This window comes from Cervus canadensis, chromosome 18, assembly GCF_019320065.1.
Source record: "Cervus canadensis isolate Bull #8, Minnesota chromosome 18, ASM1932006v1, whole genome shotgun sequence".
Taxonomy (NCBI): domain Eukaryota; kingdom Metazoa; phylum Chordata; class Mammalia; order Artiodactyla; family Cervidae; genus Cervus; species Cervus canadensis.
In genome coordinates, this window is record NC_057403.1 from 15,435,059 (window position 1) to 15,454,047 (window position 18,989).

General features: G+C 45.4%; 2 protein-coding genes across 7 annotated transcripts in view; one reads left to right on the forward strand and one right to left on the reverse strand.

Moving 5' to 3' along the window:
- Window positions 1-18,989, forward strand: part of LOC122420196 (carcinoembryonic antigen-related cell adhesion molecule 7-like) — a 320,198-nt gene that overhangs the window by 139,920 nt on the left and 161,289 nt on the right. The window contains exon 2 of one of the 4 annotated variants that reach the window (XM_043435064.1): window positions 15-374. The exons of the other annotated variants lie outside the window; for them this stretch is intronic. Coding sequence (XP_043290999.1) covers window positions 15-374 — 360 coding nt within the window. The remainder of the gene's footprint in view (window positions 1-14; window positions 375-18,989) is intronic. 4 annotated transcript variants of the gene reach the window in all.
- The window catches only part of LOC122420213 (carcinoembryonic antigen-related cell adhesion molecule 6-like), a 75,456-nt gene that overhangs the window by 53,182 nt on the left and 3,285 nt on the right, over window positions 1-18,989 (reverse strand). The gene's annotated exons all lie outside the window — the stretch shown is intronic.

Below are 18,989 nucleotides of genomic sequence, written 5' to 3' on the forward strand. Positions count from 1 at the left end.
CTCTTCCCTCCTAGCCTCACGCTTAACTTTCTGGACCCCGCCCACCACTACCCAGCTCTCTATTGAAACGGTGCCACCCCTTGCTACAGAAGGATCCAATGTCCTGCTACTTGCCCACAACGTGACAGAGAAAACTCTACGCTATTCCTGGTACAGAGGAGAAAGGGTAGAAACCATCCAGCTAATTGCATCACGCAGAGTAGCCACTAATTTAATTACCAAAGGGCCTGCACACAGCGGTCGGGAGACACTTTACCCCAATGGAACCCTGCTGATCCAGAACATCACCCAGAAAGACACAGGATCCTACACCCTGCTCATTTTAAAGTTTGATTTACAGACAGAAAGACAGACTGGACACCTCCACATACACCGTGAGTGCTTCCTCTTACCTCGGGGTGTTGGGGTGGGGAGCGGTTGAATTCTGCTTTGACAGACCCTGATGGTGCCTCCATCTCCCTCTACATTATGTCCCGTGTTGGAGTTTGAACATTTAGTGCAGGACACACACAGTGGAGACGAACTCCAATGGGTCAGAATTCCACTCAGGGGATCTGGACCCTTCAAACACCGTGCAGAAAGAAGGACGGTCTGATGGGAGGGACTCAGCAGAGGGAGAGAACTCTTAGTGCAGCCCCCCTGGGTCCCTCCCTGAGACCATGACCCTGAGGAAGACCCTGCAGGTCTCAGTAGGGGCCTGGCCTGAGGCATCCTCACAGAGAAGCTCAGGCCCACAGGGAAGCCCCTCCCCAGACCCTGTCCCAGGGTCCCGGCTCCAGCGACCACGGAGAACCTGGGCCGCTGGTGGGTGTTGGCCTCCCAGGCGGGGCTGACTGGAGCGGATGATTCCCAGCTCCCTGAGGCCAGGGTTTCTCAGCAGGTCACCGGCCAGGGCTCAGCCCCAAGAGCCGCGCCTGAGCAGGGGTGGAGTCCAGTCCTTCCCCTGAGACTCAGCATGGAGAGCAGGTTAGGCTGGGTTTTTGAATTTTTTTCAATTTAGGTATTTTTATTTACTTATTTGGCTGCATTGGGTCTTAGTTGTGGCATGTGAGATCTTCTGGTTGTGGCGCAAAAACTCTTCGTTTCAGGATGTGGGATCTAGTTCCCGGACCAAGGATCAAACCCGAGCCCCTTGCATTGGGAGTGTGATGTCTTAGCCACTGGACCACCAGGGAAGTGCCTGAATTTTTTGATAGTCAAGGAAAATTGTGGGGAAAGGTCCAGGAAAGTTAACTTAAAAAAAACAAACAAACTCCACTTGATGAGGATGTTAGACATATGGGCTGAGAAGAGGGTCCCAGTGCTGATACTACGGAGATGTCCAGGGAGACTGGTCAGGGGTCATCCCAGGGTACCTGGGGGTAAGAGAGGAGGGACAGTCCTCTCCTTACAGATCATCTATGAAGACAGACTTCATTCCTTGTTCACAGATTCAGGGCCATCCTCTGGGGCACCTTTACAGAGGTCACTGGGGCCCGGGGCTGGCTGAGATCTCTGAGAGGGAACATGGCCCAGGCCCCTGACCCACTCTCAGCAGTCACCCCTCTGTCTCTCCACAGACCCAGTGGCACGGCCCTCCCTCCAAGCCAGCAACACCACAGTCACAGAACATGAAGGTCCCGTGGTCCTGACTTGCCTCACAGATGAGACTGGGGTCTACATGCGCTGGTTTTTCAAAGGCCAGAGTCTCCTCCTCACAAGGGGGATGACACTGTCCCTGGACAATAGCACCCTCACCATAGACCCCGTCAGCAGAAAAGACACAGGGAATTATCAGTGTGAGGTCTCCAACAGGGGCAACTCCAGCAAAAGTGACCCCCTCAGGCTGCACGTGAAATGAAAGTGACCATTTGCCTTATACTGTATCTTTCTCCGCGGATTATTCTAACAATCGTGTGGAAAATGGAGAGAGGTCACGGTGGGCAGAATATCAAATGAGACCACTACAGGGCTTCCGAGGTGGCTTAGTGCTAAAGAATCCTCCTGCAATGCAGGAGACGAAGGTTTCATCCCTGGGTTGAGAAGCTCTCCTGGAGGAGGAAATGGCAAGCCACTCCAGTATTCTTGCTTGGGAAATCCCATGGACAGAGGAGCCTGGCGGACTACAGTCCATAGGGTTGCAAAGGGTCAGACACAACTGAGCAACTGAATACACGCACACAGTAAACAGGTGGCAGAATGAGTAACAGCTCAATCTCTGAATCAAATACAGTTTCTTCTCCTGGGTTTAGCATTTTAGTGTAACTTTCACAAGATTTGTTGTTGTTTTTTGCTGTTACCATTTTTTTAATGTGAAGAATACATAAAATATATAATTTTAGCCATTTTTAAGACTGCAGGTCAGTAGCATTAAGTACATTCACTATCCATTTAGAACTATCCATTTAGATAGTTCTATCCATTTAGAACTTTTTCTTCTTATTAAAAACTCTGTACCCCTTAAATAATAACTTCTAGAAGTCCCCCACCTCAAGCCCTGGCAAACACCATTCGACTTTCTTTGTCTCTATGAATTTGATTATGATAGTCATTTTGTATAAGTGGAATCATGTTATAGTTCAGTCGCTCAGTCGTGTCCAGCTCTTAGCAACCCCGTGGACTGTAGCACACCGGACTTCCCTGTCCTTCACCATCTCCCAGAGATACCTTAAACTCATGTCCATTGAGTTTGATGATGCCATCCAATCATTTCACCCTTGTCATCCCCTTCTCCTCCTGCTCTCCTCCCAGCATCAGGGTCTTTTCCAATGAGTTGGCTCTTTGCATCAGATGGCCAAAGTAGTGGAATCATTTAACATTATAATTATCCCTTTGGGTCTGATTTATTTCACTTACTAGCATTATGTCTTCAAGGTCCCATCCATATTATAGCAGATGTCTGAATTTCATTCCTTTGAAAGGCTGAAGTATATTCCCTTGTATGTATATACAACATTTGATCATTCATAAGTTGATTGTCTTTTAAATTGTTTCCACCTTTTGTGAATATGCTACCAGCAACATGGGTGTCCAAGTATCTCTTCAATCACTGCTTTCAATCTTTTTTATTGCGGCTGCACTGGGTCTTCATTGCATCATGGGGGCTCTTCATTCTGGTGTGCAGGCTTTCTTTAGTTGCAGTGTGATGGCTTCTCTTGCTGAGGCACATGGATTCTCCTGTTCTCGGGCTTAGTTGCTCCGAGGCATCTGGGACCTTTGTTCCCTGACCAAGGATTGAACCCATGTCCCCTGCATTAGAAGGTGCATTCTTAACCACTGGACCACTAGGGAAGTTCCGCTTTCAGTCTTTTGGGCACAAAACCACCAGTGGAATCACTGGATCAAATGGCAATTGTTTGTCCAACTGTTTGATGAATGACCATGTAGTTTTCCAAGGTGGTTGTAGTATTTTGCATTCTCACCCGCAATGCACAAAAGTTTCAACTTTTACACATCCTTGCAAATACTTCTTGTTTTCTGTTTGCTGTTTTTTTTTTAAAATAACCATTCTAAAGAGTAAGAAGTGATATCTCACTGTGGTTTTGATTTGCATTCCCCTAATTACTGGTGATGTGGAGCATCTTTTCATGTGATTATTGGCCATTTGTCTCTTCTTTTAAAAAAAATTATTGGAGTATATTTTACAATGTTGTGTCAGTTTCAGGTGTATAGTAAAGTGATTCAGTTATATGTATACATATATACATTTTTTCCAGACTCTTTAGCCATATAGATAATTACAGAATATTGAGTAGAGCTCCCCATGCTATACAGTAGGTCCCTGTCTATTTTATATATAGTAGCATGTCCATGTTGACCCCATGCTCCTCATTTATTCCCACACACACACATTTCCCCTTTGGTAACCATAGGTTTGTCTTCTAAATATGTTGAGTCTGTTTGAGGTTTGTAAATAAGTTCATTTGTATCACTTTTTAAAATAGATTCCACTTACCAGTGATAGCATATGATATTTGTCTTTCTCTGTCCAACTTGGTTCACTTAGTATGAGACTCTCTAGGTCCATCCATGTTTTTGCAAATGGGACTATTTCATTCTCCTAATATCTGAGTAATATTCCATGGTGCATATATGTACCACATCTTCTTTATCCATTCCTCTTGTTTACATCTTCTTTCATTTCTTTCAGTAGTGCTTATTTATAATTCCTAAATGTATAAATCTTTCACCTTCCTTGTTAATTCCTAAGTATTTTGTTCTTTTGATATTATTTTTCATATCAAAATAGAATAAAATTTTCTTAACTTCCTTTTTGAATATTTTATTGTATATAAGAGCAACTGATCTTTACATGTTGATTTAGTATCCTTCAACTTTGATGAATTGTTTATTAGTTCTAACAGTTTTCTGGGAAATCTATCATTTTCTACATATAAGGTCATGTCAACTGCAAACAGAAATAATTTTATTCTTCTTTTGCAATTTGGATGTCTTTTGTTTCTTTTTCTTGCCTAATCTCTCTGGCTAGTATGTCCAATACTATTTTGAATGGAGTTGGAAACAGCAGGCATTGTTGTCATGCTCCTGATCTCAGAAAATAAATGTTCACTCTTTCACCATTTAGGATGATGTTAGCTGTGGGATTTTTATCTATGGCCTTTATTATGTTGAGGTGGTTTCCTTTTTTTCCTAGTTTTGAGTGTTTTATCCTAAAAGGTTAGTGCCTTTTTTTCAAATGGTTTTATTTATTTAACCTCCTTCCTTTATACGTCTGTTCATATATTCTATTTCTTTATGATTACATCTTGGTAGCTCTCATGCATCCAGGAATTTGTCCATTTCACAGATTATCCAATTTACTGGCATGGGATTATTCCTAGTACTCTTATACTTTGTATTATTTTTGTAGAATTAGTAGTAATGATTCCACATTCATTTCTGATTTTTATAATTTGAATCTTCTCTTTTTTTCGTAGTCAATCTAGTTAAAGATTTGTCAATTTTGTTAATCTTTTTGAAGAACAAAATACTGGTTTTATTGATTCCATCTACTGTTTCTTCATTCTCTAATTTATTTATCTCCACTCTAATTATTATTATTTCCTTCCTTCTGCTAGCTTTGGGTTTAGCTTTTATTCTTGTCCCTCAAGTTGTAAATTTAGGTTGCTGATTTCAGATCCTTCTTTTAATATAAGCATTTACAATTATAAATTCTTGCATGAGATTCTTCACTTCTCTCAGCCTCAGAGTCCTCAAGGGAGAACTGCAATAAGAGAACCTTCTTTATGGCATTTTTTCACAGATTTAATGTAAGATTCAACTAAACCCTTAGCAAAATACCCACACGGGGAACATTTTCCAAACAATTTAGCTGCTATAATTATTACTATTATCATTGTTGTTGCTGCTGTTTAGTTACTAAGTCCTGTCCAAGTCTTTGAGGCCCCATGGACTATAGCTCACCAGGCTCCACTGCCCATGGGATTTCCCAGGCAAGAAGAAGGGAGTGGGTTGCCATTTCCTTCTCCAGGGGGCCTTCTTGACTTCATTAGGCTGTATGCAGTCAGGTGTTCCTAGGACGACTTGACTCTCGATCCACATCTCATTAGCCACATGGCTTTAGGTTCTCCACCACTGTAAACCTCAGATTTTCCATCTATAAAATGGAAATAGTGTCTATCTGACTGGGTTATTGTATGAATTAAATGAGATATTTGGCAAATATATAGCACAGAGCCTGGCACAGAGTATGTATGTCATAACAATAGCTAACATTAGCACTGATTTTCAGTCTTGAGTTGAACGGTGAGGACCACTGAAGTAAAAAAGAAGAAACAGACAAAAGGTGTTATATATTTGGGGAAGGAAAGCACAAAGATCCACAGGAACATGATACTTATAAATATGGAAGAGAGGAAACAGGGGGGTTGAGTACAAAGTTTCATGTCTAGTATGATAGTTTTCATTCCATGAGATGCAGCCAGGATGGGATTAGACATCTAAGACATTCCTTGCAGAAAATGCCTGTGAAGGAAAGTGAGGCAGGAGTGGGAGGAGCCTGGGAGGGTCCTCAGAGCAGGATGCACATTGGGTCCCTAGGAAGGAGGAAGTTTCAGGCTGCAGTGCAGTTCTAAGAGATATCTGCAAAGCTGGCAAGGAGCCCTTGAATTAAAGTCACCCATCACACAAAAGAATTTATTTCTCACAGAATTGGGATTGATTTCATATTCCTGCTGGAAATCTGTGTGAAGGATGGTCTCTGTGCAAAGGGGTAGTGAATTCAGACGGCCTTCCATCAATTAGATCCCCACCATAAGACACTTCCCATGGCTCAGACAGTAAAGAATCTGCCTGCAATGCAGAAGACCTGGGTTCAATCCCTGGGTCAGGAAGATCCCCAGGAGAAAGAAATGGCAACCCACTCCAGCATTCTTCCTGGGAAATCCCATGGACAGAGGAGCCTGTGGGCTACAGTCCATGGGGTCAAAATGAGTCAGACATGACTCAGGAACTCACACTTTTGTAAGACACCTAACAGGTGCATATTCATGGCAGCCATACCTGGTACCCAGGTAAAGATGTAACCATGAAAAGATGGGAACTGATATCATACAAAAATAACCATCATCAGTCCTTCTTACATTTCCAAAGACTTCAAACATATGAGTGCAGAAAAGCCAGGTTGGAATTGAGGAATGTGGTCACCAACCTAGAAATACAATCAGAGAGGAAAAAATCGCAAGGATATAGGCGGTTACTCACCTCACAGCAACCTTCCACAGAAAGTTTATACCTTGGAGGATCAAGTAGAGACTATTTCATATTGAGCTATCTCCCAGAGCCCCTCCCACTGTAAAATATTGTTGCCTTCATTCATTCTTCTCTTTTCTTTCTACAACAGATAAACCAACATCAGAAAGTTCCTCTGACCTCTCAGCTGGTGCCATTGTCGGCATCGTGATTGGAGCTGTGGCTGGGGTGGCTCTGATAGCAGCCCTGGTGTATTTTCTGTACATCAGAGAAAGTAGACGGTATGCCACCTTTCCTCTTGTTCCGCTTTCTTCGAGGCTACTGCCCTGCTTGGGAGAGGGAAGGAGATCTCGTCTCTGTCTCTGGCCTAGATCTGCTCCTCAGTCTTCCTGCTTCCCAGCACTGATTCTTATGGGTCTCCTCTTCCCTGGTCTTCATGTTTCCTGTAACCCCCTGTCTCTTGGACATGGCTATTCCCACCTCCATCTGGTTTAGAGGGGGCAGAGCCAATTGTGTTCCTCTGTCCAGGCAGGGAAACCAAGGTCCAAGAAGGAAAACCAATGTGGACATGAAAGGAGGTGCAGGAAGAAGGGAGACCTGTGCTCTGTCAACCACAAGAGCAGGAGGAGGGAGGGACAGGACTGGAAGAGAACCTAAGAAAAGCAGGAACAACCCAAGCCCTCCAGGGCAATAAAGAAAGTGAGAAATAACCAGCATCTACCTACAAAAGTGGAAAGATGTCCGGGTAGAAATAGAAGCAGTTGAGATGAATGGCCATAAATGTTCTGAAGAGCCAGTAAACCAGAGAGGAGTAAACATGAGAGGGGGTAATGGGTAGATTGAAGACAGAGGTCCTAGGAAGAAAGAGGACCAACCAAGGTGAAAATGAACATGGAGGAGCCCCACGGAATCAAGCCAACACTGTGCTTCCTAATTCAAGGAGCAGAGACCCTGTGCCTGGGAATAGTAGTCACTGTGTCTGATATTTATTTAGGGCAACTGACCAGTGCGATCTCACAGAGCACAAATCCTCAGATCACAACCACAGTAAGTAGAGCTACTCACTCAGTGAGAGCTGGTTTCTTCCACCACGTGCCCTGACTGACCAGGGAACCCCTACCTTCTGAAATATGAGAGGTGATCTCAGTCCCCACCCTCAGCTTGGCACAGGTCCTCACATCCTTCCTAGTCATGGAAGAGTCCCCAGAGACATGGCCCCTCTGAAGCCACACAAGCCAGGCAGCCGTGTGATGGCCGAGCTTCCAGGAGCCCTTTCCTCATCCTACCTCCTTCCCCCTCCTGCCTCTGTTAAGGATGCGGACATCTCCTATGGTGAGACTTTCCCTGCCTCTGGTGCTCTGGGTGCTGTGGGCCTCAGTCCGTCCTGCCTCTGGAGCCTGCTGCCTAGACACACACCTGTGAAACACACGTGGGCAAAACTCAGGCCTTGTGAACTGGCAGAAATCTTCAGAAGTGCACTGAGGCCTCCCCTCAACACCCCCACCCCGCCCCACCACCACCTCGGTCTAATGCACTGGGGTCTGGACCACAGACTGATGGAAGAGAAATCCTTAAGTCTCAATCATGGGCCCCTGCCCTCCCACCACCTGCCACCTCCTTCAGCTAGAAGTCACATCAGCTTTAGGAACAGTCCTTTCTGAGGCCATAAGGCAACTCTGCATTTTCATGGGTTGATGACTCTCCTGTGTTTCCCCAGGTCAAGTCACTCTGACAGTTCACCTGAAAAGGTAAGCACAGCCAGCTTCACTGGCTCCTTTTCTCACGGAAATATCTCTGTGTAGAATGGGTTAGTCTTGTAGACACAAATGGGAAATCAAGTTTGGGTCAAACTTCCCCACTGCAGCAACAAAGAAGCATTACTCCTACAAGTCCACCTCACTGGACTTGATCACAGCTGGGACCATGGACAAGTAACTTAACCTCACAGTGCCTCAGCTGAGTCCTCTGTAAAATGGGTGTGCTGCCTACTTCACAGAAGAGATCAAGGAATTAAATGATATAACAAAGGTAAAGCACTCAGCACAGTGGCCAGAGCAAGAAAAGCACTAGATCATTCTCCCTCTTCTGCCTCCAGGCTGACTCTGGTGTTACTGACAAATGATAATTTCCAGTGTTATAGACCTGAGGTCTTGATTCCTTTACCTTCTAATACTTTTACTGAATTTTCCTCATCTTAATCTTCAACAGAATACACATATAAACTGAAAAATGCTTCAATCATAAGTATTGGGTTGATCCAAGTGTGTTTTTCCGTGAGATCTTATGGAAAAACTTTTGGAAAAACCTGAATGAGCTTTCTGGCCTACCTAATAATTTTAAGAGTATGTAAGTTTCCACAAGTTGTTCACATCTATGTAACAGTACCCAATCATTTAAAAAAATCAGCCCCCCTCAACACACACACACACACACACAATGCTACAGTTACTTCCCTCTGAAGAGTAAAGACTGTCTTCACTTCCAATGCATTAGACTACTTTTACTTGATTATGTGCTTATATAATGAAACACACAGTGTACATGGGTGTGGCTTCTTTCATTCAAAATTGTTTTGCAAGTTTCATTCATATGTTTGTGTGCCTTTATTGTCTACTTATTCTTATTGCTGTGCCATCATATTCCACTGAAGAATTCCATAGTCATCCATAATAATCATTCAATAGGATGTTACTAAGCAGAGTGTATAGGTAATAAAAGCCCTTCCCTGAACCTAAAAGTTTCAAAGTGGTAAGAGCATGGATGCTATGTGACCCTGGACAAGGTGAGTGTCTGGCCTGTGATGCTGATTCAACTAACTGCTGCTCATGCCTTTCAGGTTAATGATGTTGAATATTCCTCCGTGAACTTCAATGCCCAGGAATTAAAAAAGAAAGCAACTTCAGCCTCCCCATCTCCAACACATACAAAAACCATTCAGAAGTGAAAAAACAGTAATGGAACCTGTCCTGCTTGTTGCACTGTTGACTTATTCCAGCCTTCTCACACCCATCCCCAGGGGATCCCTCTGCCCTCAGGGAACAGAGGAGAGAGTCTTCCCCCAGCTCCTTCAACCCCTAATGAGGCTCCTCCAGGGTGCCTTGTCATATCCTCTTTCTTCAGTGTCAGTGGATGAAAAGGCACATCCACTAGGAGCTCTGTAGGAAACCAAAACTTCCTCGTCATTGAAATCAAGGAAAGCAGACCTTGGGAGAAAGTTGCTAGAACCTCTGCCCCTAGACCAGTTGTAAACTTGTGTATTCAGAACACGTTCATTCCTTCCCACCTCAGTCCTACTGGAGTCTAACATGAATTTGCCATAACCTGGAGAATTATTTCTTATCCACTGAAATGCCTGTGCCAGAAAAGAAGAGCAAGGATAAGGAAAACAAAGACCTTCTGCACTCTGAAGCCCGATGTGAACCCGCCATTCACAGGAAGACACATACATGACCAGCTCTGAGCTGGGAAGTTCTACACCTTTGTCTGCTTTCAGTGTTGCCTACCTGCAGGATCAGGGACTAAGCAACTTACTACTTAGCTAGAATACCATCTAAACCTTTGAAAGCGTGCCTTCAGAGAACCCGCTAGAAGCAACTAGAAAACAACTTCTCAGCGTTCGTAAGTGTATGTTGATGGAAACTGCAAAAACAAAAACAAACAAACAAACAAACAAAAAAACGACACACATTGTTTTAATAATGCTATGGGCTTTATTCAAGGCAATGCCCAGAGATTGAGGGGTCATCAGTTTATGGGGCAGTCATCTCTTACCAGATGCAATCTGCTGGGATTGGGGAAAGGACTCAGAAAGTCACCCTGCAGAGATTATTTAAATAATGGTCAAAGAATGTACAATTTGGGGGTATTGGTTGTTTTTTCCCTTCCTTCTGAGACATTCTGCCATTTTAATTTTTGTAACTGCTTGTTTGTGTGAAAGGGGTTCTGTTTAATTTGCTGCATAAGCCAATCTGACCACTTCAGGGGGAAGAACCTACCAAAGCCCCTCATGTCTCTCTGGCCATGAGCTCCCTAAGCCTTTTGTGTCAGGGGCTCCGCACAGAAAATAAGAAGTAGCAGTTGTCTACCTTCACGGCCAGAAATGGGTCTCACTCCGTTTCTAGGCATCTCAGGCCAGTCATCAACCCCCTTCTCTTCCGTGTTCCCGCCTGTGCCTGTTCTGTCCATCTGCCCCCGCTTACCTTCTCAGGACGCCTTCTTGAGAAGCAGGAACGCCCTGAAGGGAACACGGCCCCTTGCGCTGTTAGCATTGTTTACAGCCCAGGAGGCCGCACTGGTGCGCACGCTCCTTAGGACACAAGGTGCAGATTATGACTCAGCCCTGGGTTTCTTGAAGAGCCTCTGGAATTCTTCTCCCATGGGGTGCACGGGACCCAATGTGTCGGCACAGAAAGGGAGGACGGGAGGAGGAGAGGTGCACCTGCTTCCCACCAGCCTTCTGCACAGACGGGGCCTCCTTGGGCTGCTGAGAGAAAGGCTTTATTCCACCTTCATGACGGACCGCCTGCGGTGTGGAACTGGTCCCCCAGAGAGGGGTGGTTGGGAGCGCTCTGTACTCAGTACCTCTTTCAGGGTTTTCTCACCCTGATACAGACTGTGTACACCTCCCCTCATACAAGCACTTCTGCATAATTTAATTTTGCCTGGCTGAGGCCACTTCTGAATGATTTGTAAAAATTGCTCTATATTTATAATAAATATTGTGTATCAGATATCAACATGCTGCCTCACAGTTGGTACTGCTTTCTACACTGCCTCCTTTACAGGCAGAAGAAATAGAAATTGCTCAACAGGGAGTCAGAGTGAGCCTGTTTCTAAGTCCAGAGGTATTGGATCCTGGGATCCGAGAGCTCAATCAATTCATGTGCACACCTGCTGACAAAGTGCGTCCACCTAGAGCCACAGGTCACTGCTCCAACCTGCCTGGAGGACCTGCCTGTCTTCCTCTGGGAGAGAAGGAGAGAAGATGATTTCATGAGTAAAAGGTCTGCTGGGCTCTTCACTAGGGACACACCACACTGCCCACACAGATGGCTCCAGTGCATCCCATGCCTGATCCAGTGTTCACTCGCACAGTCTCCATGGGCTCAGGTGTGTAGAAATCTCTCCAGCACGTCCCACCTCCTTGTTGCCTGTCCCTTTTTCTGCCCCTCACAGAGTCAGAGCTCTTCCAACCCGGATAATTTTCCTTTATTAATTCCACCAAGAATTAGCCTGTCATCTCATTTTCTTCACTTCCAAGCAATTGGAACATGTGCTGTCTTTCCCCTCCTCAGCCCCTGATTTCCCTTGGCCCTCTGCTGTGGTGCCTCCATCCCAAGACCACTGGAAGCAGCAATAAAATCAGTACACAGGGGACTTCCCTGGCAATAAAGAATCCATCTTCCACGGCAGGGGCCACTGGTTGATTCCCTGGTCCAAGAAGATCCCACATGCCGTGGAGCAAGTAAGTCCATCCGCCACAACTACTGAGCCTTTGCTCTGCAACAAGAGAAGCCACTGCAGTGAGAAGCCCACCCACCACAACTAGAGAGAGAGCCCTTACTTTCCACAACTAGAGAAAAGCCTGTGAAGCAATGAAGATCAGCCAAATATAAAATAAAAAAACAAAAATTTATTTTTTTAATTGGCAGTAGTAATTGATGGCCTTGAACTTCCCAAGTGGTGCCAGTGGTATAAAGAACCCAACTACCAATGCAGGACATGTAAGAGACAAGGGTTCGATCCCTAGGTCGGGAAAATCCCCTGGAGGAGGGCATGGCAACCCACTCCAGTGTTCTTGCCTGGACAATCCCATGGACACAGGAGCCGGGTGGGCTAACTTTTAGAGGGTCCCAAAGTGTCGGACACTACTGAAGCAACTTAGCACACATGCAATCAATGGTGTGAGAATTCACCCCTAAAAATTAGCTTTTTTCACCTGGAAGTGAAAAACTCATTCATGTGGGACGACCGACAGGGCTTTATGGCGGAAGGCCCTCATTTGTTCTTATTTTGCTTGAGGGAATGGGCTCGCAGCAGAAATTCACTGATCACTCTGAGTTCACTCTGTCCTGGGGACACAGGGCTACACAGAAAAATATTATATCTAAATTATCCTAACCTCCATCACTGTTTCCTGGGAGAGAGAATTTCAGCTGGCAGAACATGGTGGTTAGGATATTAACAGGAAACGATGACATTCACAGGAATCTTTACCCTGGAACTCTCCCTGGTGGTCCGGTGGCTAAGACTCCTTGCTCCCAGTGCAGCGGACCTGGGTTCCAACCTTGGTCAGGGAACTACATCCCTCGTGCCGCAGCTAAGAGTTCCAGTGCTACAGCTAAAGATTTTGAAAGCCGCAATGAAGATGGAAGATCCTGGTGCTGCCCCTAAGACTCGGCACAGCCAAATTAAATAAGTAAATTTTAAGAGTAGAATAGTACAGGACAGCTTTAAAAAAGAAAAAAAAAAAAAAGCCCTTGTCCAACCAAGATGGCTCTGGGTGTGCTCATGCTGCCCTGAGGACCGAGGGATCATGGATAGCTCTCCAACTTTATTCCTCTGCAAATGCAGGAAGGGACACAGAAAATGGGGCTGGATGATGTCCACACACATATGAGCAGGAAGAAGCAGCCACAGGTGGTAGACATGTCATGAACGTTGCTCCTTGTTCCCTTCCAGTGCCCTGAGCCCTCCTGGCCTCTTCAGTCCAGGCTCTGGAGGAAAAAGACACCATGTGCGTCTGTGCATGCATACTAAGTCGCTTCAGTCATGTCCAGTTCTTTGTGATCCGTGGACTGTAGCCTGCCAGGCTCCTCTGTCTATGGGAATTCTCCAGGCAAGAATACTGAGTGAGTTGCTATGCCCTCCTCCAGGGGATCTTCCCCACACAGGAATCGAACTCACATCTCTTACATCTCCTGCATTGGCACATGGGTTCTTTACCATGAGCGTCACCTGGGAACCCCAAAAGGTACCACAGAACACACCACTCTTCAGAAAAGCTACCATCTCTTTCGTCTGACCTTCCCCCAAGAGCTTCCTCTCCCCTGCTCCTTGCTGTCTCATTTCCACATGTTCTGTCCCCTCATCACTCTTGGTCCATCGGGACTTGCTGATGCCTCCCTGTATCTGCCTACACAGTCCCCGCATGGGATGGCCTCTTCCCCTTTCCCCGTAAACCTGCTCCTTCCCCTCTTACAGCCAGACTGAATGCCCTCTGCCACAGTTCATCCCACCCTCCGCAGGTGAACCCCAGAGTCCCCCTCTGAAGCCCCCCAACCGGCCCTCTCCTCCTTCGTCTGTAACTACATGCTCAGGACCGGTTCTGTGCTCCCATCATGTGTCTTCCGGATCCCTAAGTACCTGACATGCAGGAAGGATGGGTCTAGCTGGGCTTGTCAGTGGTGCCGCCACGCCTTCGCCAGGAATTGGCACTGAAAGTGCTCATAGTAGGAATAAAGTCTACCCATCTACCATCGTTGGGTGGTAGATGGGTAGACTCCTGCCTCGGCCCCTGTATAATTACTATGGGAGTGCTTGGGGAGTGAAGAAATGGACATTCACGGACATGCCCAGCGGTGTTTTGGCGCCAGCTTGGCACAAGTTAAGGGGTAGGATCCTCTCCTAAATTTTTTGTTTTTGAGATAAAATTCACCTAAACTGACATTCACCGTTCTAACCCTTTTGAAGTGTGGGACCAAGGAAATGTGGCCCATCCCGTCCCCCCAGAGTTCTACTGGGCGGCAGGCATCCTGCGCTGACTGGCAGAGCCGATCTTGGACCAGGAGATGGTGTCCAGAGGACTCTCTGAGCCAGATGGTGACATCAGGACACATAAAGGTGTCTCCCACACCACATCCCACCCCCACTGTGGGAACTGCTAGACTCACTCTGCCCGAAGGTGTCCTCAAGGACCCTGAGTGGGGGGGCTTCCCCGGGGGCACAGCAGTAAAGACACAGGAGATGGGGCTTCGATCGCTGGGTCGGGAACATCCCCTGGAGGATGAAATGGCAACCCACTCCAGCCTTCTTGCCTGGCAAACCCCATGGACAGAGGCGACCGGGGGCCACAGTGCACGGGGTCACAGAGAGTCAGACAGGACTGCAGTGACGGGGAAGCAGCAGCACCATGAGCCTGGTGCGCTCCGTCATGTCCGGTTCTCTGTGACCCCGTGGCTGGAGCCCACCATGGAATTTCCCAGGCGTGGACACAGAATGATTTGGGGAGGAAAGTAACCACCATCCTTAGACAAAACAATAGACGTGCCTTTGCTTTAAAATGATCCTGGGCTTCCCTGGTGGCTCAGTAGTGAAGAATCCACCTGCCATTGCAGGAGACATGGGTTTGATCCCTGATCGGGAAAGACCCCACATGCCGCGGGGCAACCAGGCATGCGCTCCACAGCTATCGAGCCTGTGCTCTGGAGCCCGGAAGTCACAACTACTGAGCCCACGAGCCCCGGAGCCCATGGTCTGCAACAAGAGGAGCCACTGCAGTGAGAAGCCCGAGCACCGCAACTAGAGAAAGACCTGAGCAACAAAGACCCAGCACAGCCAAAGATGAGCAGATAAATAAAACATACTTGGTTTAAAACACACACACACACAAGACCTCATGGATTAGGCTATTCCTGAGGAAAACAGACACCCCCGAGGGGGACCCTCCAGACTGACTGTGTCAGGTCAGACCAGAGGTCCGAGAGCATCTCCTGACCTGGCTTATTCCCCTCAGTTATTCCAGGAGCACCTGGGACTCTGTGTGAAGTATTCTCTCCCCTCTCTGGGGCTCCTCTGGGGATACTGGGTTGAGCCCCTGAAGGCCTTCTCAGAGAAAAATGCCTCTGAGTTTTTCCCACTCAGCTCACTAGGTTACTGCTAAGTTTTCCACCTATCTATGTTTATCTTGATGGAAACACAAGGAGGTCTCTGCACCACAGAAGCGACCATTTACTCAGAGATAGGGATCCAAACACTTAGATTGGAATGCTGTATGGATTTATCATTTGAGATCTTCTCACCAATACCCTGGGAGAGTTTAGAGCACACAGCTTTCACCACGACACTGAGATATGATTTTGTAAGGAAGCCCCAGCAGCCTTGAAGAGCTAGCTCTGCGATGACTCTTCTCTGGAGCTCAGAAATTACAGTGGGAACCACTGCCACAGAAGTGGGAAACCTCAATGCAATGGAGGAAACTGGCTCGAGGGGCAGCAGGTCTAAGAGGCGTTTGTTGTTCAGTTGCTAAGTCGTGTCCAAGTCTTTGTGACCCCATGGACTGAAGCACACCTGGCTCCTCTGTCCTCCACTATTTCCCAGAGTTCACCCAAATTCATGTCTACTGAGCCAGTACTTAATCACCAAAGGGAAGGTGGGCCATGCTCACCATAATGGACAGTAGAGTCAATGATGCCATCAGAAGAGTCTGACTCAACAGAGAACAAAGGCACTGGCTAACTGAAATGAAAGAAACAGGAAGTCTAACAAATTCTTACTTGACCCGTACACATGAAAGAGCTCTAAATCAAGTGAACAAAAGGCGAATAAAATCAAGAAAAAAAAGAGTCAGTATCCCTCACTCAATTCCTAGCTTAAAGACCCAGAATCCTTGGGGTGTATGTATCTTTTTCAGCACTACTTACAATAGCCAGGACATGGAAGCCACCTCAGTGGCCATCAACAGCAGAATGGGTAAAGAAGATGTGGTACATATATACGACGGAATATTCTTGTTGTTTAGTCACTAAGTCATGTCTGACTCTTTTCCTCATACCTTGTCTTCTTGTCCCCATACCTCTTTCCATCTGGTTGTTCCCGAGTTATGCGTGCATGCAAAGTCCCTTCAGTCGGGTCTGACTCTGTGACCCTATGGACTGTGGCCCACTGGGCTCCTCTGTCCTTGGGATTTTCCAGGCAAGAATACTGCGATGGGTTGTCATGCCCTCCTCCAGAGGATCTTCCTGACCCAGGGATCAAACCTGTGTCTCTTAATGTCTCCTGTATTGGCAGGTGGGTTCTCTACCACTAGCGCCATCTGGAAAGCCTGTTCCTGAGTTGTATCTTTGAATAATAATCCCAGGACATCCCTGGTGTCCAGTGGTTAAGAATCCGCCTGCCCACTGTTTATAATAGCCAGGACATGGAAGCAACCTAGATGCCCATCAGCAGATGAATGGATAAAGAAGCTGTGGTACATATACACCATGGAATATTACTCAGCCATTAAAAAGAATTCATTTGAACCAGTTCTAATGAGATGGATGAAACTGGAGCCCATTATACAGAGTGAAGTAAGCCAGAAAGATAAAGAACATTATAGCATACCAACACATATATATGGAATTTAGAAAGATGGTAACGACAACCCTATATGCAAAACAAAAAAAGAGACACAGAAGTACAGAACAGACTTTTGAACTCTGTGGGAGAAGTTGAGGGTGGGATGTTGCGAAAGAACAGCATGTATATTATCTATGGTGAAACAGGTCACCAGCCCAGGTCGGATGCATGAGACAAGTGCTCGGGCCTGGTGCACTGGGAAGACCCAGAGGAATCGGGTGGAGAGGGAGGGGGGAGGGGGGATCGGGATGGGGAATATGTGTAAATCTATTGCTGATTCATGTCAATGTATGACAAAACCCACTGAAATGTTGTGAAGTAATTAGCCTCCAACTAATAATAAAAAAAATGAAAAAAAAAAAAAAATGAGGACAATTCGGATGCAATGGACAAATTCTTAGAAGTATAACTTTCCAAAACTGAACCAGGAAGAAATAGAAGATCTTAACAGACCCACCACAAGCAAGGAAATTGAAACTGTAATCAAAAATCTTCCAGCAAACAACAGCCCAGGACCAGATGGCTTCACAGCTGAATTCTACCAAAAATTTAGAGAGAGCTAACACCTACCTTACTCAAACTCTTCCAGAAAATTGCAGAAGAAGGTAAACTTCCAAACTCATTCTATGAGGCCACCATCACCCTAATTCCAAAACCAGACAAAGATGCCACAAAAAAAGAAAACTACAGGCCAATATCACTGATGAACATAGATGCAAAATCCTTAACAAAATTCTAGCAAACAGAATCCAACAACATATTAAAAAAAATCATACACCACGACCAAGTGGGCTTTATCCCAGGAATGCAAGGATTCTTTAATATCCGCAAATCAATCAATGTAATACACCACATTAACAAATTGAAAGATAAAAACCATATGATTATCTCAATAGATGCAGAGAAAGCCTTTGACAAAATTCAACACCCATTCATGATTAAAACTCTCCAGAAAGCAGGAATAGAAGGAACATACCTCAACATAATAAAAGCTATATATGACAAACCCACAGCAAGTATCACCCTCAATGGTGAAAAATTGAAAGCATTTCCCCTGAAATCAGGAACAAGACAAGGATGCCCACTCTCACCACTACTATTCAACATAGTGTTGGAAGTTTTGGCCACAGCAATCCAGAGCAGAAAAAGAAGTAAGAGGAATCCAGATAGGAAAAGAAGAAGTGGAACTCTCGCTGTTTGCAGATGACATGATCCTCTATATAGAAAACCCTAAAGACTCTACCAGAAAATTACTAGAGCTAATCAATGAATATAGTAAAGTTGCAGGATATAAAATTAACACACAGAAATTCCTTGCATTCCTATATACTAACAATGAAAAAACAGAAAGAGAAATTAAGGAAACAATACCATTCACCATTGCAACAAAAGAATAAAATACTTAGGAGTATATCTACCTAAAGAAACAAAAGACCTATACATAGAAAACTATAAAACACTGATGAAAGAAATCAAAGAGGACACAAACAGATGGAGAAACATACCGTGTTCATGGATTGGAAGAATCAATATTGTCAAAATGGCTATTTTACCCAAAGCAATCTATATATTACCAATGCAAAATCCCTATCAAGCTACCAAATGGTATTTTTCACAGAACTAGAACAAATAATTTCACAATTTGTATGGAATACAAAAAACCTCGAATAGCCAAAGTAATCTTGAGAAAGAAGAATGGAACTGGAGGAATCAACCTGCCTGACTTCAGACTCTACTACAAAGCCACAGTCATCAAGACAGTATGGTACTGGCACAAAGACAGAAATATAGATCAATGGAACAGAATAGAAAGCCCAGAGATAAATCCACGAAACTATGGACACCTTATCTTCAACAAAGAAGGCAAGGATATACAATGGAAAAAAGATAACCTCTTCAACAAGTGGTACTGGGAAAACTGGTCAACCACTTGTAAAAGAATGAAACTAGAACACTTTCTA